At 43.9% G+C, this 22,890-nt stretch overlaps 1 protein-coding gene across 1 annotated transcript in view; it reads right to left on the bottom strand.

The window, feature by feature from the left end:
- Positions 1–335: 335 nt before the first annotated feature.
- Positions 336–22,890, bottom strand: part of LOC143958280 (moesin-like) — a 35,092-nt gene continuing 12,537 nt past the window's right edge. Inside the window, exons 5-9 of the mRNA XM_077467803.1 lie at positions 21,418–21,548; positions 19,923–20,083; positions 16,974–17,066; positions 16,497–16,730; positions 336–6,730 (exon numbers count right to left, since the gene is read on the bottom strand). Of these exons, the coding sequence (XP_077323929.1) occupies positions 6,566–6,730; positions 16,497–16,730; positions 16,974–17,066; positions 19,923–20,083; positions 21,418–21,548 (784 nt within the window). The 3' untranslated portion in view covers positions 336–6,565. The remainder of the gene's footprint in view (positions 6,731–16,496; positions 16,731–16,973; positions 17,067–19,922; positions 20,084–21,417; positions 21,549–22,890) is intronic.

Raw genomic sequence — 22,890 nt, 5'->3', positions numbered from 1 at the left:
GAACTTGATTTGCCTCTCTTGATGGAGACAATGGGGGTCTTTTAGAGCTACAATGTCTCCCCTGTCCTCCAATGCAGCTATTTAAATGGCTATTTCATTATTTTGATTCATTTTGTATAATTTTTATTTATTTTTTTTAGATTGCCATCACACACAAGGGGGCTAATAAGCCCACTATGTGATAGCATGGACAGGTACTCTTTATGGAGACAACGGGGGTCCTCCAATGCAGATATTCAAACACAGATTTTGATTAAATCAAATCAATATGTATTATTCGGAACACTCATGTATTGATATTGTATGTATGCAAAAAAATGGCTTCAAAAGGCACATCAGATTCAAATGATCTTTATTGGCACTGGAAGAATAGAATACGGTCAGATCGCAATGAAGAAAAAAAAAAAATAATAAAACTACAGCATCAAAAAACATATTTTAAACAGGTAATCGGCACTTTTGTTTAGTTAGAAAGGAGCTAAAAAAAAGAAAAAAAAAAAATAGAAATGTCCCATATGAGCTGTTATAATTCTCGTCAATATAATTTACAGAAATAGACTAAAGTTTAGAAATAAAATATTAACACTTTTAAACTTGGGAGAAAAAGAAAAATATTAAAGCCATAAATGATGGCGTAAATGAGTAAATACCAGTCAAAAAAAAAAAAAAAATAGAAATAAGACTAATACTGATAAGCTCGTCGAGCGTTACTTTTATTTCAAAATAACTTTTTTTATAATACAGTATACATTTTTAATTTTTCTTCCTGAAGGCAGTAGGCCCTTTTTCCTCTCTAATAATTACTAAACTGTGCATAGCTAGAAAAAAAAAATACTTATAGCATCAAATGTCAAGGAAAATATATATATAATACTGGTGGAGGGAGGACAAGGAATGCCAGCATAGGACTAACCACCAAGGTCTGAAATACGCTATCCAGCAGCAATGGAGATTTTATTTAGGTTGGTTCCCCCCAATGACCATCAGCAGCAAAAGCTCACACAACTAGTAGGATTAACGTTTGCTGGGTCCCGCTTACTTACCTCTAATTCTTATTATACTAGATCTGGAGGGCTGTTGAGGATGCGACCATCATTTAGCGTTAACAAAAGTGAGGCAAGAGAAAATAAAAAAAAGGTAGCCAATGCTTTTTGGAGTCCAAACAATGTTTGGCCACTAATTCTCAACCACAAACTATGAAGGACTTAAGATGATCTTCTCAGTGAAGGCCATTGCTGTTTTTTGGAGGGGGGCCCAATCTGTGGTAGAGCTGCCAAGGTTTAGCCAAGCTCAACAGGATGTCAAGCTGGACGAAGATAAAACATTTTTTTCGGGAATCAAATATTGTTCGGACTCCAAAATATGATGGACACCTTTTATCTTCCAGTTTCAATTTTATCAACAATAAATGATGGACCCTTAAAACAATTGGCTGGCATTATATTTGTTTATTTTCCCAGTAGTTGTCATTGTCAGTTTTTTGTTGATACAATTGGTACAGAAGATAGGTAGTCAAAGCTTTTCAGGGGCCAAGCAATGTTTGAACTCCACTGAGATCCAAGAGGAATTGACAAAAAAGCACCAGTCTTTCTCCTTAAAAGTATCAGCAAGGGACATTGACAAAAAGAACACCAACCAGTTGTCTTAAGAAGGTGGCCAAAGCTATTTTGAGAACCAAGCAACGTTTAGCCCCTGAAATGCATTGGTTACCATTTGTCGTCTTCTTATCTCAATTTTATCATTCACAAAATTATGATGGACTCTTAAGATGATCATTGCAGGAGAGGACATAACCAATTTTTGGAGGGGGGGGGGGGAGCACAATCTATGGTAGAGCTGCCAAGGTTTAGTCATCAAGTTCAACCAATGCATTTATTGTTGATAAAATTGGAGCACAAGAAGATAACAGGTAACCAATGTATTTCCGGGGGGCCAAATATTTGGCCTCAACTGACAGCATCCAGGGAAAATCCACATCTTAAAGAGGAAGTAAACCCTTCCAAACAACTTGGACCTATAGGTAAGCCTAGATTAAGGCTTACCTGTAGGTCCAAGCAATATCTCCTAAACCTATATGGTTTAGGAGATATTTGCCCGAAAATGGGCACCGCTGTCTACGGCGCATGCGCCGTAGACAGCGGCGCGCAGGCGCACTAAATGCGGCAAATCCAAGAATGGATTTGCCAAATTTGTCGACTCCCGTGCGCATGGGCGGGAGTGACGTCATCGCGGCTTCGCCGCATGGCAGCGGCGGAGCTGCGAGACGCGACTCCCGTGCGCATGCGCGGGAGTGACGTCATCGCGGTTGCGCCGCTGTGATTCGTCGGAGCTGCGAGACGCCACAAGCAACATGGATGCGGCGGACTACAGGGGACAGCGGCGACTTCGCTGGCTCCTGTGTCAGGTAAGTGACACATAATGAGCTACTATGCGATGCATAGTAGTCCATTATGCTTTACCTTTGCAGGGAAAAAAAGAGGAAGTAAACCCATCAGGGTTTACTTCCTCTTTAAGGGCTCTATTGTTATTGATTGTTGTTAAAAATTGAGACAACACAAAGATAAAAGGTGGTCAAATGGATCAAACACTGTTCAGCTCCAAAACATGATGGCCACCTTTTATCTTCCTGTTGTCTTAATTTTATCAATAAATAATGGACTCTCTAGACGACTGGCTGGCACTCTGACGATTTTCCTTCGATTTTCTCAGTAGAGGTCAGTTTTTGGAGGGGGCATGTGCAAAGCATTTCTGTGGCTAAACAATAATTGACCCCCCCAAAACCAGCAGGCTACCTTTTATCTTCCTATTGAGATGATCAGCTGGCGCTCTGTTGATTTCCCTTGGATCTTTTCAGTAAAGACCATTGCCCGTTTTGGGTAAGTGGGGCTCAATCTGTGGTACAGCTGCCGAGGTTTGCTCATCAAGCTCAAACAATGGTCCCTGACTGATAGACCAGCACTTTAGATCCACCTTTACTTGAGCTTTAATCTTCTGGCAAAGCCGGTGAGAGTTCAGTAATGATAGGGGGTGGCCCAACCCCCTATCATTACTTATCTATTTATATATCTATCTATATCTTATTATTCATCTATTCAAAAATTGTTTTGTACTCTTCTCACAGAATACAAGGTGTTCTGATTAGATGGGAGGAGATGGCGGTGTTTATTTGCCCCTTGCCCTCCTGTCAACCATTCACAGAATGCATTGTATTCTCTGAAACACAAGAATGGATGAGCCGGAAAGAATGACACCCCAATCACCAGTGTATGAGCAGTGGAACTCACAGTAGCTGAGCCGAAAATCAAAGCTAAAAATGGCATCCAGTATAATACAAATAAGGCTTCTAGCATCCCCAATGGCCCTCCAGACATAGTATACCAAGACTTAAGGTAGCCAAATTGGACCCAACAAATAGTTTTGTTTTTTTCTTCCCTGGAGTTCCACCTAAAAGACAGGTTCAATTTAGCCTAAAAACTCCCCAGCCCCGCTCCTTTCTTTGACCCCCTTTTCTATTTTAAGATCTTCCCACTCATCTTACTGCCCTTTGATGGCCTGATGCTCCCATGTAGTAACTTCCCAAAGATTTTAATGGGACCAACGATATGTTACTGAGCCATTCAAGTCTGAAAAGATGTCTGCACCGAGGCTGTAACATCACGGTAGACAACCGCCTTTGGAAAAGAATAAGATGGCATGCGGGTGGGCGGTGGTATAGCTTAGACTAGCTTAAGGGGGCTAGGGAGTTGTTCTGTTAAAATGAACCTGTCCTGTAAAGTGATCACGAAACTTTGCCCATTAAGGTGCTCAAACCTAGAGACTGAACTCTACACCTGAGCATTGCACCTTGGGAGGCAGTCAATGCTCCCCCATATGCAGAATCACTGAATATTTTTCAGTGGCAGCCATGGAAGAAGGATCGCTGCAGAGATGAGTAGTGGTGGGTTGGGGAGACCTTGGATGGGCAAGGTGACATGGTCCTCTTAAGGACACATTCACACCACAATGTATGCCACATATATATGTTTGGGGCCAAACAAGGCCCCTTATTCAAGGCAACATAGTGGCCACCCTGTGTGGCCCCGAAACGTCACCTTTACTGTATTTAGAGCTGAACTCCAGGAATCAGACAAACTCTACCCTTGCAGTTTGGAGTACTTACCTTACTTTTAGCTCTGGCAGGCTGCCTCAAGCCATGTGATCAGTCCAGTGTTGTCCCTCTAAGGAGCTTTGCCAGCTCACATCCTCAATAACAATGCAGGGTAAATAGACCTGCGCTGCAAGTGATGGTGCCAAGGGACCACCTACAGTCTTGAGCTTGAGGGCAATGCTGGAGCCTGCCAGAGCCAGGGATAAGGCAAGTACTACACACCACATCCCTCCCCCTTTAGACTAAACAAACATTTAACCCTTCCGGTGCAGAGTGGTGGCTCTCTGCAAGGATAGATCTAATTCCTGAAATACCCGAATAAGGAATGATATTTGATTAACGGTGTCTCTTCATCACTTTAATATGTCAGAATATGCACCACACACGCAAGGGTGTGAATGGGCCCCATTAAATACAATTAAAAGAAAATAAAGAACTGAAGGGCCACTCTTTAAAAGTTTAAGGACCTCATTTTTTGTGTTGACCAATATTTGTCAAAAAAGGTGAAACTGAATGTGCCATCTTTGCGTTCTTTGATGCCACCTGCGTTTCAGTGTGAATGGGCTCCAAGGAAAGCAACAAAAATAAAAAAGGAGAGAGTTACAACCCTTTACAAGCAAGTCAGAGGACCCGTTTCTTGGTGTGTTAACCAGAAATTTTGGGGACCTAAAACGGAATGCGACTAAACTAGCAAAAGTGCGTGCTTTGATGCAAATAGCGTTACGGTGGAAATGGGCCCCAATAAAATAAAATAAAGGAAGGAGAGCGTTACCACCCCTTACAAGCAAGTGCAAGGACCTAATTTAAAAAAACAACATCATCCAATTGTTGGCAGGGGAAACGGAATATGCCTCAACTATCAAAGATTGGTTCCCTAACACCAAGTGTGTAACATGTAATGTGTGAATGAGCCCCAAGGCCAAAAAAACACGGAAGAAGAAGATGGAAGGAGATCATTTCCACCCTTTTCAAGCAAATCCAAGGACCTATTCTATGTGTGATGACTGCCAAATTTCGGACTGTTAAAGAAAATGTGCCTCAACTAGCAAAGGTGGGTACCTTGACGCCAACTGTGTTACAGTGTGAATGAACCTCAAGGACAGAAAATAAAGTCTAAGGACCAATTCTGTGTGTGATGCCAATTTTCGAGTTAAAAGAGAATGGGCCTCAACTAGCAAAGTGCCTTGATGTGAACTGCGTTATCAAGTGAATTGTGAACGTGTCAAGAAAAAAAAAGGTTACAAGTGCAAGGACCTCATTTTTCCATTGGCATCCAATCATTAGAAGGTGAAACGGAATGTGCCTCGACGCCAACTGCATTGCAGTGTGAATGAGCCCGAGGAAAGAAACCACCATTTTCAAGCAAATCTAAGGAACTGTTCTGTGTGTGCTGACCAGCCCCAAAGAAAAAATAAATAAAAATAAACCATGAAAAAAAAAAAATAGATGTAAAGAGCATTACTACTCTTTTCTAACCAGTCTAAGGATCTATTTGGAGCGTACTGACCATCAATTTCCAGCTTGTTAAAGGGAATGCATCTCAACTAGCAAAGGTGGGTCCCTTGACATGAACTGTGTTATCACATGAATGGGCCCCATGGAAGGAAGGAAGGGGGAAAAAAAAAGGGGGATTTAAGGAGACCATTACAACCCTTTACAAGCAAGCTCAAGGACCTAATTTTTGGGTTGCCTTCCAATTGTCAGAGGTAAAATGGAATATGGCACAACTAGTAAACATGAGTGCCTTGACACCAACTGCATTCTGGTGTGAACGGCCCTTAAGAAAGCAAAGGAACATTTTATCTCTGCTGTATGGAAATGTAAGGCACACAATAAGCCGTCTAAGGCACAACTGGTCATCAGATAGGTAACCTTTAAATTGCTGCTTCTAGTTATTTACGTTAACATATTTTTTTTTTTTTTTTTTAAATAACTGATTATATAATATCACTCCTCTATCTTCTACACATGTAACAAAACCCGTTCCAAGTATTCCATATACAAAGGATGGAAGAAAAAACAATGTAATGTATGGGAAACGTCAGGTAATCTCACCAGAGACGATGCAGTTCCATTAATCCAGTGCAAGCAATAGACAAAAATCCTTTCCTAAAATTCTGGCAATATAAACATATAAGGCATTTAAATCTCTATTGTTATAATGATCGAAAACTGGGGTGGGGTGTAAGGCATTTTAATCTTCAAAACTGCTGGAGAAACATAAAGCGTTTTTTCTGTAGCTGCCGGTTTAATGTCCTCAGACCAGAAAACATGACTTGGATGGGACATTGGCCAGGCTACAGACCTTATTGTGCGGCTTCGGACTCTGACTCATAGTGGTACAGAAGTTCCAGTTGAGCCAATGGAAAGGAAGGAGGCAACATTTTGTTTTTATTATATGTACAAGGTATACGTGCGTTACAGGGCTTCAAATTCGTCTATGCGTTGCTTGGTATTGCCTTGGCGGATCTGGCGGAGGGTCTTGTACTTGTCCCTGCCGGCAAGCACGTTTTCGGAGTGCAGTATGTCGTTGACTGTCTTCTTGGTCTCGTCTCTCGCGACGGCTAGTTCTGAGCTCAAGAGCTAGGCAGAAACCAAAAATTTTTTTTAATTTTTACCCAGATGGTGCTATATTATATAATCAATATAGATAAATAGAGAGCAATATCACACACAAACACACACCAGGTAAAATAAGTATTGAACACGTCACCATATTTCTAGGTAACTATATTTCTAAAGGTGCTACTGGACGGACTAAGACTGGGATGCCATTAAAGTTCATGTGTGTGGAGTAGGATGGGGCGTGACCAGAGGTGGATGTGAGGACGACTCTCCCTCCCTCTGCCCCACATACCTGAGAGGCTGATAGGGATATGGAAGCCAGCAGGGGATGTGTGAGAGGCATCAGGCTGTGCTAAAAATCTCTTAAAATCTCCTAAATGCTCCTCTCCCCAACACAATCCCACTAGCCTTGACAAGCTATGCTGACGAGAGATCCCTTCCTCCCTTTCAGGTCAGAGTACTACGAGGAGACTAGTTCCAGCAGCCACAGCGTGTATGCCAGACAAAGAGCCAGGAGCAGTGAATCGTGTCTCTGTGGATCATTCCGTGTGCGCTGGATGCAGGTGAAAAACCTATTTTTTTTTCTCCCCCACTCTCTGCTTTCTCTGACTTTTTTTTCTCTTGCACACTGTCAGCCTGGACTGTGTGTATCATTGATATGCTAACAGCGCTGAGCTGCTGACACACTAAGGGAGCAAACCTTTATTATTGAGTGTGATATCCCCAAGAAACAGTGTGCAATAAGGAGCTGGATGATGGGACAGATCTAACTGCAGTTTAAATGTATGCAGAGAGCAGAGGCTTGGAGGATTAACCCCTGCAGCACTGGATGAGAGGCAAAAGCCTGTTTCTTTCTTTCATTACCACTATCTCCTGCTTATCAGCCATGCAAATTGGATCTGAGCCAAAGTGGAAGACAAGCAGACGCAGTTGGTAGCTTTAAAGCGGAGGTCCACCCTAAAATGGACCTCCGCTCATCGGAATCCCCCCCCCCTCCGGCGCCACAATCGGCACCTTTCAGGGGGGAGGGGGGTGCAGTTACCTGGATAATCCAGGTAACTGCACCCACTTCCGGGCTAGCTCTCTGCGGAACGGGGCGTACGTTACGCCCCCGTTCCGCAAGCGCCCGCCCCCTTCAGCAAGTGCCCCGCTGCCTGCTGGGAAACACACAGCTCCCAGAGGCAGCGGGGACCGTCCGGATTGCGCTGCGCGGCTCGCGCATGCGCAGTAGGGAACCGGGAAATGAAGCCGAAAGGCTCCATTTCCTGATTCCCATACCCAAGATGGCGGCGGGACCCGGCAGCCGAGCGAGCGATCGGCTTCGGGTGCCGACATCGCGGGCGCGCTGGACAGGTAAGTGTCACTATTTAAAAGTCAGCAGCTGCAGTATTTGTAGCTGCTGGCTTTTAAAAAAAAAAAAAAAAAAACGCGGAGTCCCGGTGGACTCCCGCTTTAAAGTGGAAGTAAACTCATTTTTAACATATTTCATTCCGTCTGCCACCGAGATGATGTCAGTATATCGCCATTCTTAGTCACTGGAACGCTAGTGACATCATTAGCATTCCTGAAGGTGCAGCCTCACTTTGTACTTCGCCATAGTTTCTGCCAATGTGTTTTTATTAAAGAAATTTTTTTTTTTAAATCTCATCAAAAAAAGCAGTAGAGTCAACAACAAACCATCAACTGTAGACATTCAGAATGAAAGTTGATATAAACTGTGGTGATATTGTAAAAAATCCACATGGCTCATCCAGCGAATCTGTAAGTAGATTTATAATGTGCGAATGGGATAAAATGAATTGTTCTCAGGTTATATTCTGTGCATTTTGAACGTTATTCATTGGAAAAATGAACGGGGACAAAATACTACATTTTGGCCATTAGATAGAGCTGAGGAGCATATTTATTTCCAATGACCCTAGAGGTATTTTTTCCTCCTATCCACACATGTTTTTGTTCAATGAATAACATCTGATCTGCAGAGAATATACCCTGAGGCCATTTGATTTTGCCCCAATTACACAGAACAAAATTACAGGCAGCTATAGACTTCATTTTTATATATATATATACTATACTATATATACTATCGTTTTCAGCCAAGGAAGCTGCCATCTTTGCCTCTGTTTAATCTTCAACTGCTATTGTGCTGCACATGTGATTCGTTATGACACCAGCCATTGGATGGTTTGATAGTTTGGCTGAGAGCACAGCCAATGTGCAGTTAGCATTCCAGGCATGCCTTTTTTTTTTTTTTTAACTGTTTAAATCCATGGGTTTACTTCCACTTTAAAGATGATGAGCTAAAAATATATAGCACCAAAACCTGATCCAGTCTGTTATCTTAGTGTACAGGTAGCACATTGTTTTACTGGTGTTTCATATCCAACGCTTAAGCTTGAGAGAATTTTTGAGGTAACCCCTCAGCTGTATTTCCCTATTGCTAATCTTGCCACATATACGCCACAGGTTATATATACCAAACCTAGTAAATCCAACATGTGAGCATTGTCTCCCTCTATTACCCTGGATTTAGCTGACTTATTGTATATCATTTCCACCCTATTCTCAGTAAATCTAACAAATTGCATGCTGAGAAAAGAGCCGTGTAGAGATAACGCACTCCATTTTACTCCTCCCCCCACTATCTCCCGTCGTAGATTTTGGAAACTGGACTGTGAAGAGTAATCCTCGAACTGTGATGGATCGCTTTTCTCCCCTCTCCACCCTGGAAAGGGAGGGAAGAGTGCGAGAACACAAGTTTAAAGTTGATAACACTTAATTGATAGATGAATGCAAAAGGTCACATTAGGAAGCCCCAAAATAGGCCCAGTGGGCAGGTGAATGGTGTGCATGGGTGTATGAGATGGAACAAGTGGGTTGCTTGGTACAAAAGACTGTGAACACAATTATAGGCATGAGAGGAGGTACGGATGTATGGGATGGAATGAGTGGTGGGTCTGGCACAAAAGTTTGTTAGATTTAAATCACAGGTATGAGAAGAGATACTATAGAGTCACAAAAAAAAAAAAAGATACGAGAAAACCATATAAATTTGAAAAGGCACTGGTTAGATTCACTAAAAAATTAAACTTTGATGGTTATGCGCACCCAGATTAAAAAATTTATTTTGTGCTAATGGAATGTCCGGGTAATGGGAGATACAGAGAAAAAAGCAGCAGTTCTCCTGATTGCAAAGACATACGAGGTGGCTATCCTTTGTTTGCAGGAGACACATCTTACTAAAATCTCTATTCCCCAATTGAGATGGATGGACTACAGTAGGCAGTTCCATTCAGTACACACCTCCTATTCTAGGGGGTGAGTATATTTGTTAGTTCAGGGGTGGCTTTCTCTTGTATGCAGGCTAAGGTGGATGAATATGGGAGATTTATTTATTTATTCTGTACGATTGAGAACAGAGTCTGTGTATTAGCAAATGTGTACCTCCCTCCACCCTTTAACGTTTCGGTCCTTTGTGAGCTTGCCGAGTTTGTTGTGGATAAGCCGAGCGTGCCGGTGATAGTAACGGGGGACTTCAATATGATAATGGACCGGAGACTAGCTAGGATCCCCCCGGGGACACAAATGGGTGGTGTCACGGATAGCCGGCTCCCCGATTTTTTTTTTAGGGGAGGCAAGATTGTGGGACATCTGGAGAATACGGAACCCGGAGGCCCGACAATACTCGTGCTTCTCCAGGACACATTCGACACTCTCCGCGATCGACCTAGTGCTGGGAAATAACGAAATGATGTCTATCATAAAGAATGTGAACTACAGACCAAGGGGTCTGTCGGACCATTCCCCAGTGACAATATCACTAGAGCTGGGCAAGCGTAACCATCCTGGGGAGTGGAGGATAAACCCATTTTGGATCGAAATGATGGAGGATCCGAACGAGATATTGGCATCAATGGGGGAGTTTCTCGATTTGAATAGAGGTACTGCCTCAGAAGGAATAGTATGGGACACTCTGAAGGCTTTCCTAAGAGGCATAATGATCCAACAAATCTCAAAAATTTAAAAACAGACTAAGGACTGGGAGAGACTAATAGGAGAGAGGGTAACTACAGCAGAGGAGCAGTATATCAATGACCCAACACTGGATAGACTTAGGAAATGGATAGAGGAACAACAAAATTATTGATGAATGACCCTTAGAAAAACAGAGAATAAGCATCTCTTCCATAAACAATTTGCCTTTGGAGAGGGGGAAAGTGCGGGACGTATACTGGCACAATTAGTCAGGGTGAACTCCTCCCCCCCCCCCCCCCCAAATGAAATGGACAGCTTTCTCAGGGATCTGAATTTCCCCTGTCTTGATGAGACAGATAGAACTGAGTTAGATAGACCTATAACGATAGAGGAAATACAAAGGGTCACTATTGAGATGGCGCAACAGAAATCCCCAGGCCCAGACGGACTCCCGACTGAGATATATCGGCAGTATGGGAAGGTATTGCTTCCCGAGTTGTTGAGGGTATTGAATTGGTCATTAATGAGGGGAAAGCTCCCCTCATTAATGATGGAATCCACCATAATCACCATACACAAGGAGGGTAAAGACCCACTTGATCCTGCCTCATATAGGCCTATCGCTTTTTTAAACACTGACATAAAAATACTGGCAAAAGGTCTTGGTGGCTAGGGTGAACAAGGTTATACTGAAACTCATCCACCCTGATCAATCAGGTATTATACCCAGAAGAACTACTAGCACAAATATAAGGAGGGTATACTTGAATCTTTAGGTCCCTACGGATGAGAGTGGAGAGAGGGCTATTTTGTCTTTAGATGCCGCCAAGGCCTTTGATAGTCTTAAGTGGCAGTATCTCTGGAGAGTTATGGAGACGGCCCAATTTGGACCGGGTTTCATGAAATGGGTAAAAATGCTTTATAGGGCACCAGAAGCCAGAGTAAAGGTGAATAATGAAAAGTCCGATAAATTTAGACTGGGGAGGGGGACAAGAAAAGGGTGTCCCTTGTCACCCCTCCTCTTTGCCATTGTAACTGAACCTCTGGCCATTGCCCTGCGGTCTTCTGCTCAAGTGAAGGGTCTTAGAAGGGGAGACTTGGAAGAAAAAGTAGCATTATACGCGGATGACCTACTGTTATTCCTTGGCGATACACAGGATTCCCTTCAGAAAGCTATGGACATTATTAACAAATTTGGCCAAATTTCCGTACTTAAGATAAATTGGGAAAAATCTAGCCTTCTGCCAGTAGATCCTCTAGGAAGCCCCTTGCCTGAGGAGGTGACCCAGATCCAAGTAGTAAGTAAATTTAAATACCTAGGAATAAATGTATCCAGAGACCCACAACAGTACACAGCAGATAATATAATCCCGTTACTGAATACATTTAGGAGGAAGACAAAAGTGTGGAAACGCCTGCCATTATCTGTGGCAGGTCGCTGTAATTTAATCAAAATTATATGGATGCCGCAGCTTCTCTATGTATTGCATAACTTCCCAATTTGGTTATATAAAATATGGTTTCAAAAGATATGGTGTTTAGGGAACTGATTTGGAAGGGTGGGTCGGCAAGAATTCGATTGAGTACTTTGCAGTTACAAAAACAGGAAGGAGGAGTAGCACTCCCACACCCCTTTAGCTACTTCCTCACGTCACAACTCCAGTATATGGGGGGGGTGTAATTAACACCACATGACTCAATAGTGGAAGCTCTGGAGGCAGGATCCTTTCCATTAGGACTCCCTACTTTGAGTTTAATGACGAGAGTGTGGGACACAGCGAAGGCCATATTAAAATACAGAGGATTTAAAGAGTATACCCCCTTATGGAAGAATAGCAAATTGGGAGAACTGCAGAAGATGGGGACAGTAAGAGAATGGGAGAGATGTGGAATAAAATGTAATCGCTCAGCTATACCAAGATGGTGCCCTGAAAACGTTTCAGGAACTGAGAGACTATTTTGCTCTACCAAATAAATCCTTCTATAAGTATTTGCAGGTCAGGCACGCACTGGAGGAGCAGTTTAGAGGGAGGACCTTAGAATGGAGCGCAATCCCAGTTCTTCAAAAAATAATTAATGCAGAAACAGGAAAAGGTTTAATTTCGAAAATATACCCACATATAAACAAGGGGAGAATGGGAGGGATAGAGATCCCTATGTACAAGAGGAAGTGAGAAAAAGATGTGGGAGATATCTCCGAAATACAATGGAATCGAATTCTTGAACTGGCTCCGTTGGTATCACTCTCTCCCTCTCAGAGGATGTCACATCTGCTCTTATTATATAGAACTTATTATACTCCTCGTAAACTTTTTCAATTTGGCCGACAGCAAGCTGCCCCCGGTGCGGGGACATGGAGGGAGACATGATTCACATGTTTTGGAGATGCCCGAAGTTGATCCGCTACTGGATGGAGGTGACAGGAACCATTGATCAGGTGTTTGGAACCTCCACCAGGATGGAGGCGAAGTATTGTCTTCTGGGATTAGTTGGAGTTGGAAACCCGGGAAGCAGCCAGACGGCGGTTCTGAGATGCCCATTTCAGGCAAGGAAACGGATTGCCTTAAGATGGTTGTCGGTGTCGCCTCTGTCCGGTAGAGAATGGATAAATAGCATGAATGTGGTAATTCTTAAGGGGGGGAAAAAATATATTAAAAAATAAAAAAGGTGATACTGACATGAAAATTTGACATGCCATTAACAACTCATACATACAAAGACACCAAAACAAATAAGTTCAGAAATTAAGATCTGTGTTATAAAATTTAACGTAAAATGTGAAAATTGAAATGCATTTAATACTTGGTACAAAATCCTTTGTTGGTAATGACCGTTTCAAGGTTCCTTGGGCCTCTTCTATGAACTCTGATCTTTAGTCCTTTCCATAGATCTTCTATTGGATTCAAGTCAGGTGATTGGCTGGGCCATTCTAGCAGCTATAATTTTCTCTTTCTTTGAAACCAATGGAGCGTTTCTTTGGCTTTGTGTTGGGGATCATTGTCTTGCTGAGATGTCCACCCTCGATTCATCTTCATCATCCTGGTAGATGGCAGCAGATTTTTATCAAGAATGTCTTGGTATATTTTTCCATTCATCCGTCCTTCAATGACATGAAGTTTACCATTACCGTATGCTGAAAAACAGCCCCACACCATGATGTTCCCACCTCCAAACCTCACTGTATGGGGGTGTTTTGGGGATGATGTGCCATTTGACCTCCAAACATGGTTTGTATTATGGCATCCAAAGAGTTACATTTTGGTCTCATCTGACCAGACTATTTTCTCCCAGTATTTCACAGGCTTTTCTAAATGTTGTGCAGCAAACGTTAAATGAGCTTCAACATGCTTTTTCTTCAGTAATGGAGTCTTGCATGGTGAGCGTGCTTACAGGCCATGGCGGGTGAGTGCATTCCTTATTGTTTTCTTTGAAACGTTTGCACCTGCTAATTCCAGGTCTTTCTGAAGCCAAGGTCTTTCTGAAGCCAAGTGGTCCTTGGCTCTTGGACAACTCTTCTGATAATTCTTCTCACTTCTGTCAGAAATCTTGTGAGGAGCACCTGGCCATGGCTGGTTTATGGTGAAATTATGTTCTTTCCACTTCCGGATTATGGCCCCCAATAGTGCTCACTGGAACATTCAGAAGTTTAGAAATCCTTCTGTACCCAATGCTAACAGTAGGTTTTGCAACAATAAGGTTGTGAGGGTCTTGAGAGAGCTCTCTGCTTTTACATATCATGAGATGTTTCTTGTGTGACACCTTGGCAATAAAAAAAACTTTTTATAGACCATCAGTTGAGACTGAACCAGCCGATATTAACCACTTCCCGACCAGCGCACGACGATGTACGTCGACAGAATGGCACGGGCAGGCATATTGGCGTACAGGTACGTCCAATATTCGATGCCGCCCTGCCATCGGTGTCCGCGCTGGTTGGGACCACCGTGAGTCCGGTCGTGGGACCCGCGGACTCGATCGAGTCCGCGGGCATCCCCGCGATCGTCTCACGGAGCGGCCGAATGGAGGAAATGCTGTGTAAACAACATTTTTCCATTCTGCCTAGCAACTAGTGACGCTGATCTCTGCTCCATGTGATTGGAGCAGAGATCAGTGTACACTAAATCAAAGCCCAACCCCCCCACAGTTAGTAACACACCCCTAGGAACACTTAACCCCTACACTGCCACCCACTGGTTAACCCTTTCACTGCCAGTGTCATTTACACAGGAATCACTGCATTTATATAGCAGTGATTACTGTATAAATGACAATGGTCCCAAAAATGTGTCAAAAATGTCCGATGGGTCCCCCACAATGTCGCAGTCACAATAAAAATCGCAGATCGCCGCCATTACTAGTAAAAAAAAAAAATAATAAAAAATTATTAATAAAAATGCTATAAAACTATCCCTATTTTGTAAACACTATAACTTTTGCGCAAACTAATCAATAATCGCTTATTGCGATTTTTACCAAAAATATGTAGAAGAATACGTATCGGCCTAAACTGAGGAAAAAAAAATGTTTTTTTATATATTTTTGGGGGATATTTATTATAACAAAAGTAAAAAATAATGCGGTTTTTTCAAAATTGTCGCTCTATTTTTGTTTATAGCGCAAAAAATAAAAACCGCAGGGGTGATCAAATACCACCAAAAGAAAGCTCTATTTGTGGGAAAAAAAGGACGTAAATTTTGTTTGGGAGCCACGTCGCACGACCGCGCAATTGTCAGTTAAAGCGACGCAGTGCCGAATCGCAAAAAGTGGTCTGGTCTTTGACCAGCAAATTGGTCCGGTCTGAAAGTGGTTAATTTGCACTGACGAGGGGCAAGATTGCTTTCTAATTACTGATAGATTTCAGCTGGTGTCTTGTCTTTCCATACCTTTTTACACTTCCCTTTTTTCACGTGTTCAATAATTTTTCCCTGTGTTATTCCATTTGATTACACAGGACTTCATTTCTGAATGTATTTGTATGTATGGATTGCATGGGTTGTTACCGACATGTGGGGAAAAAGTTTTCATGTCAATAGAACCTTTAGTAAAATATTTACAAAGAAAAATGGTGACATATTCAATACTTATTTGATATACATCTCTCTCTCGGCACAAGCAGGCGGGATGATGATGACGTCAGCGTGCCGCTACTAGGCCCGCCGCCGGGTGGCCCAAGATGGCTGCCGCTCCGGAGCCGCAGCCTTTCCTATGGGCGAGACCGTGGAGGTCAATCCACGGATCGCTCAATCAAAATTTTGATCGATCAAAGAAATTAATCTTTAATTTCGCAGCCCTAAAATTTATATATATATATATATATATATATATATATATATATATATATATATATATATATACATATATACATACACACACACACACACACACACACACACAATATATAATATATATATATATATATATAATATTATATACACACACGCTTGATCTACAGAAAACATAGATCAAAACATTCAATTTTGAACAGAACGGATTTACATGCGCATTTGAAGGATAAATAGGTGCAAAGTTAATATAAGTACAGACCTTAACCACATAATGCAGTTTGGTGGGCTTTTGATGCCCACGCGCTGCACATCTAAGTCCATGGGTGGCAGAGCTTCGTCACTGCATGCTCCCAAGCTCAGCAACCAAACTGTCAAGAACAGCTCTCAATCCTTATGAATTCTCAGTGGTATGTGACCACTGTGATAGCCGTCAGGTTAGGTTATACAGACCCTTTTAAAAAGGGACACCGGGGCTTAGACATGAATATAGGTAAACTATCCTAGAGGTCAAGGAGGATTACCTTCAGGTGTTTCTGGACTCTTTCATTCTTCTCGGCCTCCGTGGTGCGATCCTCCTCGCTCCTATCTTTGATCATGGCCTCCGCTTTCAGGTCTGCACTGGCCTCCGCTCCGTTCTCATCCTGATCATCGTCATGTTCATTCTCTGCGTGTACTGGCTCCTGGACGTGGGGAGTGTTCATCACCAGCTTCAGCTCTTCTTTGGTCTTCTCCAAGTCAAGCTGCACATTCTGGGCCTGCAGGGGAGCAAAATCCAATGAATGAAAGGGGTGGGACCAGGGCCATTCAAGCTTGGGGGGGGGGGGGGGGGGGGTAAAGGGCTAGATGCCCTCCAGCCAGGAATGAGGCGGGCTCAATCTGTCTTGCTGCAGCTTCTAATGCACACTGCGAGAAGCTCACACAGTGTGCAGTGAAATCAAAGTACAGGAGAGGAGCTTGTACGATTGAAGGCTGGAGGTCAGATTTAGGTAGATCCTTACCTTCTGTTGCCATTGCTCAGCTTCACTTTCTTTCTTCTGCCTGGACAGTTCTAGCTGATTAATGGTGTTTGTCAGCTCAGCCAGCTCTGCAGACTGGAAAGGAAATTCAACAATTAGTTGTTGATTAGTTGAATATACAGATTTCATTAATACATAACTCCTCCCACCAGAGCTGATCTTTTGGTTGTATGGTCGCCAACAGTTTACATATTCATAAGAAAAGTTATCATCCCCTTAAACAGGAACTTGCTAAGCACTCTTGCCATGATTAAAAAAAATAAAAAATAAAACAGCTTTGGTTTGCAATACCCACTGTATCTATGTTGCAGTCCCTGCAGTTAGCTCTTTCCACCCACTAGATGGTGCTGCGGCTCTAGTAGGCGCTCTCCTCCCACTAGATGGTGCTGCGGCTCTAGTAGGCGCTCTCCTCCCACTAGATGGTGCTGCGGCTCTAGTAGGCGCTCTCCACCCACTAGATGGTGCTGCGGCTCTAGTAGGCGCTCTCCACCCACTAGATGGTGCTGCGGCTCTAGTAGGCGCTCTCCACCCACTAGATGGTGCTGCGGCTCTAGTAGGCGCTCTCCACCCACTAGATGGTGCTGCGGCTCTAGTAGGCGCTCTCCACCCACTAGATGGTGCTGCGGCTCTAGTAGGTGCTCTCCACCCACTAGATGGTGCTGCGGCTCTAGTAGGCGCTCTCCACCCACTAGATGGTGCTGCGGCTCTAGTGGGCGCTCTCCACCCACTAGATGGTGCTGCGGCTCTAGTAGGCGCTCTCCACCCACTAGATGGTGCTGCGGCTCTAGTAGGCGCTCTCCACCCACTAGATGGTGCTGCAGCTCTAGTAGGCGCTCTCCACCCACTAGATGGTGCTGCGGCTCCAGTGGGCGCTCTCCACCCACTAGATGGTGCTGCGGATCCAGTAGGCGCTCTCCACCCACTAGATGGTGCTGTGGCTCCAAGTAGTCGCTCTCCACCACTAGATGGTGCTGCTCTGGTAGGCGCTCTCCACCACTAAATAGTGCTGCTCAATTGAGTTGAATGATGCCCAGCATCACTAGGCTGGAGTAAGCTTAGTGAATACTATTACAGGTGGTCCTACTGTTCATCCACCGGCCATTGGTGCATACCTACTGGTATTGGTTCTTCCCCATAGTATCCAGATACAACCAGGCTGCAATTTCCCTATTTTCTTGATATCCAACAAGCTTTATTGCAAGCTTACAAAGTCAAGCTGTAGCAGATCGTTCAATGCTAGGACCCCCCTACTTTTTGACATGCTCCTCCCCAATAGGGCTTAGTCACCGGCTGGAGTTGGAATTCAGGCCCTCGTCATGCTTTCGCAAACCTTTGGGGTGTGTGTTGCATTAAGGCAGCCCCAATTAATAAAGATTCTCAAAAGGATTCTAAGCAAAGCAGCGCAACCTAGTGCTTGTTACATGCATTGCACTCAGTGTGATAGAGTTGTGTTCCACCCATGCTATGTATTGCATTCCTGTTATTGTTCTCATCCATGCCGACATCTAGTTGTAGATTAGTGCCATAGCAACTTTTTTTTTGGCATTGGTAGGTTCCCTCCGTTTCGTGCTAGGTGGTACATTTCTAGTTAGCCCCCCCCCCCCCGTTTCTAGTCCTCATAGTAGGTACTAGACTGGAAGGAACATGGTCTTTTTACACTTCAATAGACTGGTAATGTACTCTAAAGCTGGCCATGCATTACTGAACGAAAGAAAACTGAGCCAATCCACATCGAATGTGTGGATGGGGGAATGTTTCCTGCGGTGTCTTTATTCTGACGCTGGGACAAAACACTGATAAGCGCTGCAGTCCACCGACTCTTTGCACTGATCAAGCAGAGATTCTCCAACAAGCCCCTTCGATCGACAAATTGACTTATGAATGGGAATCGCCATACGAGGATCAAAATGTGGACTGGTTCCTCCTGAACCAGCCACCTTTTGATCCATGTGCGGCCAGCTAAGGAAGTACAATTGCGTTGGATTCAAATTCTATGTCTTATTGGCAAGTTAAGCAGTCCTTGTGTGGATCTGGCAGGTGACCATATTTGAGGTCTATGGAGATATGTGATGGGAACCGCCATACATGGATCGAAATATCGATCCATGTATGGCCAGCTAAGGAAGTACAATTGTGTTGGATTCAACTTCCATGTCTTATTGGAGAGTTAAAGTGTATGTAAACCCCCCACTATTGTTTTCAGCTTGCGGACTCTGTTTCGCCCCCCTCTCCCCCGGTCATTGGTTTTGATTGACAGAAGCGGGAGCCAATCAAGAGCCGGGACCCCATGGAGAGAGAGGGACAGTGTGTCCCCACCGAGGAGATGAAGGGGCCCAGGTAAGTAAAACTGCCAGGTGTTTTTTCACCTTAATGCATCCTATGCACAAGGGTTTACAACCCCTTTAAGCTATCTGTGGATTGTGCCAAGTCGGCAGGTGACCGTAATGAAGATCTTTGGAGATAGGTGAATGCATAAAGCGGCATGGATAGGAACTGCCATAGATAGATCGAATTTTGTTCCATGTATGGCATGAATCAAACCACAGCTTCTTATGTCCATCCAGACATGGAGCTGCGGCCCGACCCCTCTCTCTCTCCTGATTGGCTGACTGACTGATTGACAGCTATGGGAGGGAGAGTTTTGGACAGCCGGGACATCGCTGGATAAAGATGGGGCACGGGTAAATATTAGGGGGTGCTAGGTGGCTGCTACACACAAAAGACTTTTTATCTTAATGCATCTTCTGCCTTTACAACCCCTTTTAGCTGTCTTGGATTGTGCCTAATCGGCAGGTGACCATAATCAAGATCTATGAAAAATGCATAAAGCGGCATTGTTAGCGCCCCATGGTAACCTGTGGGTTTGACCATGGCTTGCCACAGCACGCAAGTATAACCAAGTCCTCAAGGTCAAGTGGAGATACAACTTACAAGCTGCTCCTGATTCTTCTGCTGGTCTTGTGACTGTTTCAGAAGGGCCTCCTTGGCCTCCTCAGCGGCCTGCCGTTCTCTTGCAAGTCTTTCGGCCTCCTCCTGTGCTTTTCTCCTTTCATCCTCCAATTCCAGGGCTTTCCGGGTCTGCTCCTCCAACTCTGTGCAACAGGAAACAAATAATTTTCAATCTGGAGTTTTTCATTAAAGTAATCTGTGAAGATCCTGCAATGAAGGCCCTTTACTCAGACATTTCCCATCAACTACTTGCCTACTGGGCACTTTTACTCCCTTCCTGCCCAGGCCAATTTTCAGCTTTGGCACTCTGAATGACAAAATTGTGCAGTCATGCAATGCTGTACGCAATCACTTTTTTTTTAAAATAATTTTCAAGCTCTCTTTTGGTGCCCCGATTACCTGTACAGGTCTCTCCTGTGAGGAAATGCCGCTGTCAGTGTGAGGAAAGGAATGCCAATAACTGGCACTTCCTTGTTTACATGGGATTGGCAGTGATTGGACACAGATGATCATATGGGTAAAGAGCCTCCTCATCGGCTATTTACTGAGATCGGTGACGCGGCGTGTCCTAAGGACAGGGTACACCATCAATCGACGTGCAAGTGTGGAGAGAGTGGGACAACGTTATAGGACGTCATCCCAGAATGAGTGTGCCACCGCACACCGATCAATTGACAATACAGCGGGCGGGAGGTGGTTAAAGGGTGCCAGTTCTCTGTCCCCGTCTCACAATTATGCTTCTTCTCAGGGCTATGGCCTTCCTTTGTACTGAGTGGCACCCTGGTGGAGTCGAATACTCCTCCATACCTGCATTTGACCTGGTATGAGCCTTTGTTTCTGTACAGTGGAATGGTAAAGGAAAAAGCAGGACTTGGAGCCAATCAGGTGTTTTACAGTGCTCATGTGCTATTAAGGAACATGCTGATAGGTGGACAGAGCGGAGTGATCAGGCTCATCAGTCTACTTCTCTTTTTGCTGATAAATCACAGATTTTAGGTAAAGACAAGGCAAGACCTGCAAGTGTTGCTCAAATGCAGCAGAGCAGAAGTCAGTTCTCCTCCCTGGCCAGATAGGGCTGTGCAAATCTCAAGACTGGATGGACAGAAGCCTCAATTATGGTCTACATAGCCAGGGCAACATTTAGCATATTTTCACAAGGAACAATACAGTGTAAGAAGATAAGAAGGGAAATGCATCATTGCAGGTACCATACATCCAACAAGACCCATAGGCAACAGTAGTCATGACGAAACATGTCGGGGTCATGGCCTGGATAGAGTCTGGTCTGAGGCTGCTTACACTACTGTTACCTATGCGTTTCCCTTGTTTGCAAATACTGAGTTGAGACAAGCTCCTTCCTAGCCTGCACATTTCAGTGGCTGTTTGCGGACTTGGACTGACAGGAAGCTGGAGCGGCACGCCATGCCTTTTGTGTTGGTTCTACAGTGGTAATAGACCAATTAGTCAGAGCAGATACCTTCTTGGGCTTTTCTGGTCTGGTCCTCGATCTGTCGTAGCCTCTCCATCAGTTCCTCCTTTTCGCGCTCAATCTTTTCCTTCTCTTTTTCTGCAATTTCTCTCTTCTTCTTCTCATTTTCCAACAAGGCTCTTGGGGGAAAAAAGGATGAAAAAAAAAAATCAAGTGATAAACAACTTTAGTAGAGGAGAACTTCCCTGGACCTATAGAAGAATAGAAATAGGTGGAAATGACACAAAGGGCTAATATGGTCCTGTTGATATAGGCATACCCCCAGAACTACATGTCCCAAGAGCCCTTTTTGGACACAGTGTGTTGCCCACATTGTGTCGGAAATGGGCTCTTGGGAGACATAGTTTTGGGGGTGTACCTATATCTTGGGAGTGACAACAGCTTTGTTTTGTTGGGATAGAATTCAATATATGCACGTAGGGAAAGAGGGCCAGGGTTGAGGAAAGCTTTTGAGATTCAGCACGCAGGGCTGACCACACTACTTGGGATTCCACTATGGCAGAGGCATGGTGTTGTCAACCTAATAGGAAGTTAGGAGCTTGCTGGATTTCTAGTAGATCAAGTATTTTGTAGCATTTTTAAAGAAAAAACATGGGGAAAGGTGTACTGGGGAGATCAAAGGCCACACATGCTTCTAGTCTTCACTCACAGATAAGCCTATTGAATAATCTTTAGTATCTGAGAACCTCTAGATGGTGGGTCCCCATCAGCTCTGTGGTGTCTTCTGTCAGCCAATATGTGACCATAGAACACAATAGGGGTCAGTTGGTCTTGCCACCACACTCTGGTCTGGTTCAGTGGTTTTATCACCATGGGGAACTGACGATCCAACACAACTAGAACATTTTCAGCCATCATACCACTTCAAGAGCATGGATTGGTGGTTGGACATGTGTTTTCTTCATGAAGGCTCCTTTTATCCCCACAAGCTTCCAGTCTGAGGAAAAGGGTTGCTTTAATGCTCACACGTCACATCGCCAATCCCCTACGGTGGTAATGCCACTGGCAGAAGGTTGTCAGATCCTGAAGATTCTTCAACAGGCTCATCTTCCATTGAGTGAAGATTAGATGCTTGTGAGGCCTCTGATCTCACCAGTACTTTTTCCCATCTTTTAGCTACTTAAAAATGCTATATACCACACACAAATACATGCTGATCTGCTATAAGTCCAGTGAGCTCCTAACTTCTTATTGGGCTGACCAACGATCCAACATAACTAGCCATCATAGGACTTCTAGAGCGTGGGATTGGTTGCTGGACAGGTCTTTTCTTCATAAAGGCCCCTTATACTCCACCTCCCCGAGCTTGCAGTCTTCAAAACAAGGTTGCTTTCATTTTCACGTCACATCAAACTAGAAAAGGTCTCCAGACCATTCACCACGCAGCATCATTGTTCAATATTTTACAGTGCCAGAATCCAAATACTAAACTTTCAAGAATTTTTTGGACATATAAGATAA

This window comes from Lithobates pipiens, unplaced genomic scaffold (assembly GCF_037356315.1).
Source record: "Lithobates pipiens isolate NorthernLeopardFrog02 unplaced genomic scaffold, aLitPip1_a1.2 Scaffold_60, whole genome shotgun sequence".
NCBI lineage: Eukaryota > Metazoa > Chordata > Amphibia > Anura > Ranidae > Lithobates > Lithobates pipiens.
This window is presented reverse-complemented; position numbering and strand designations above follow the sequence as displayed.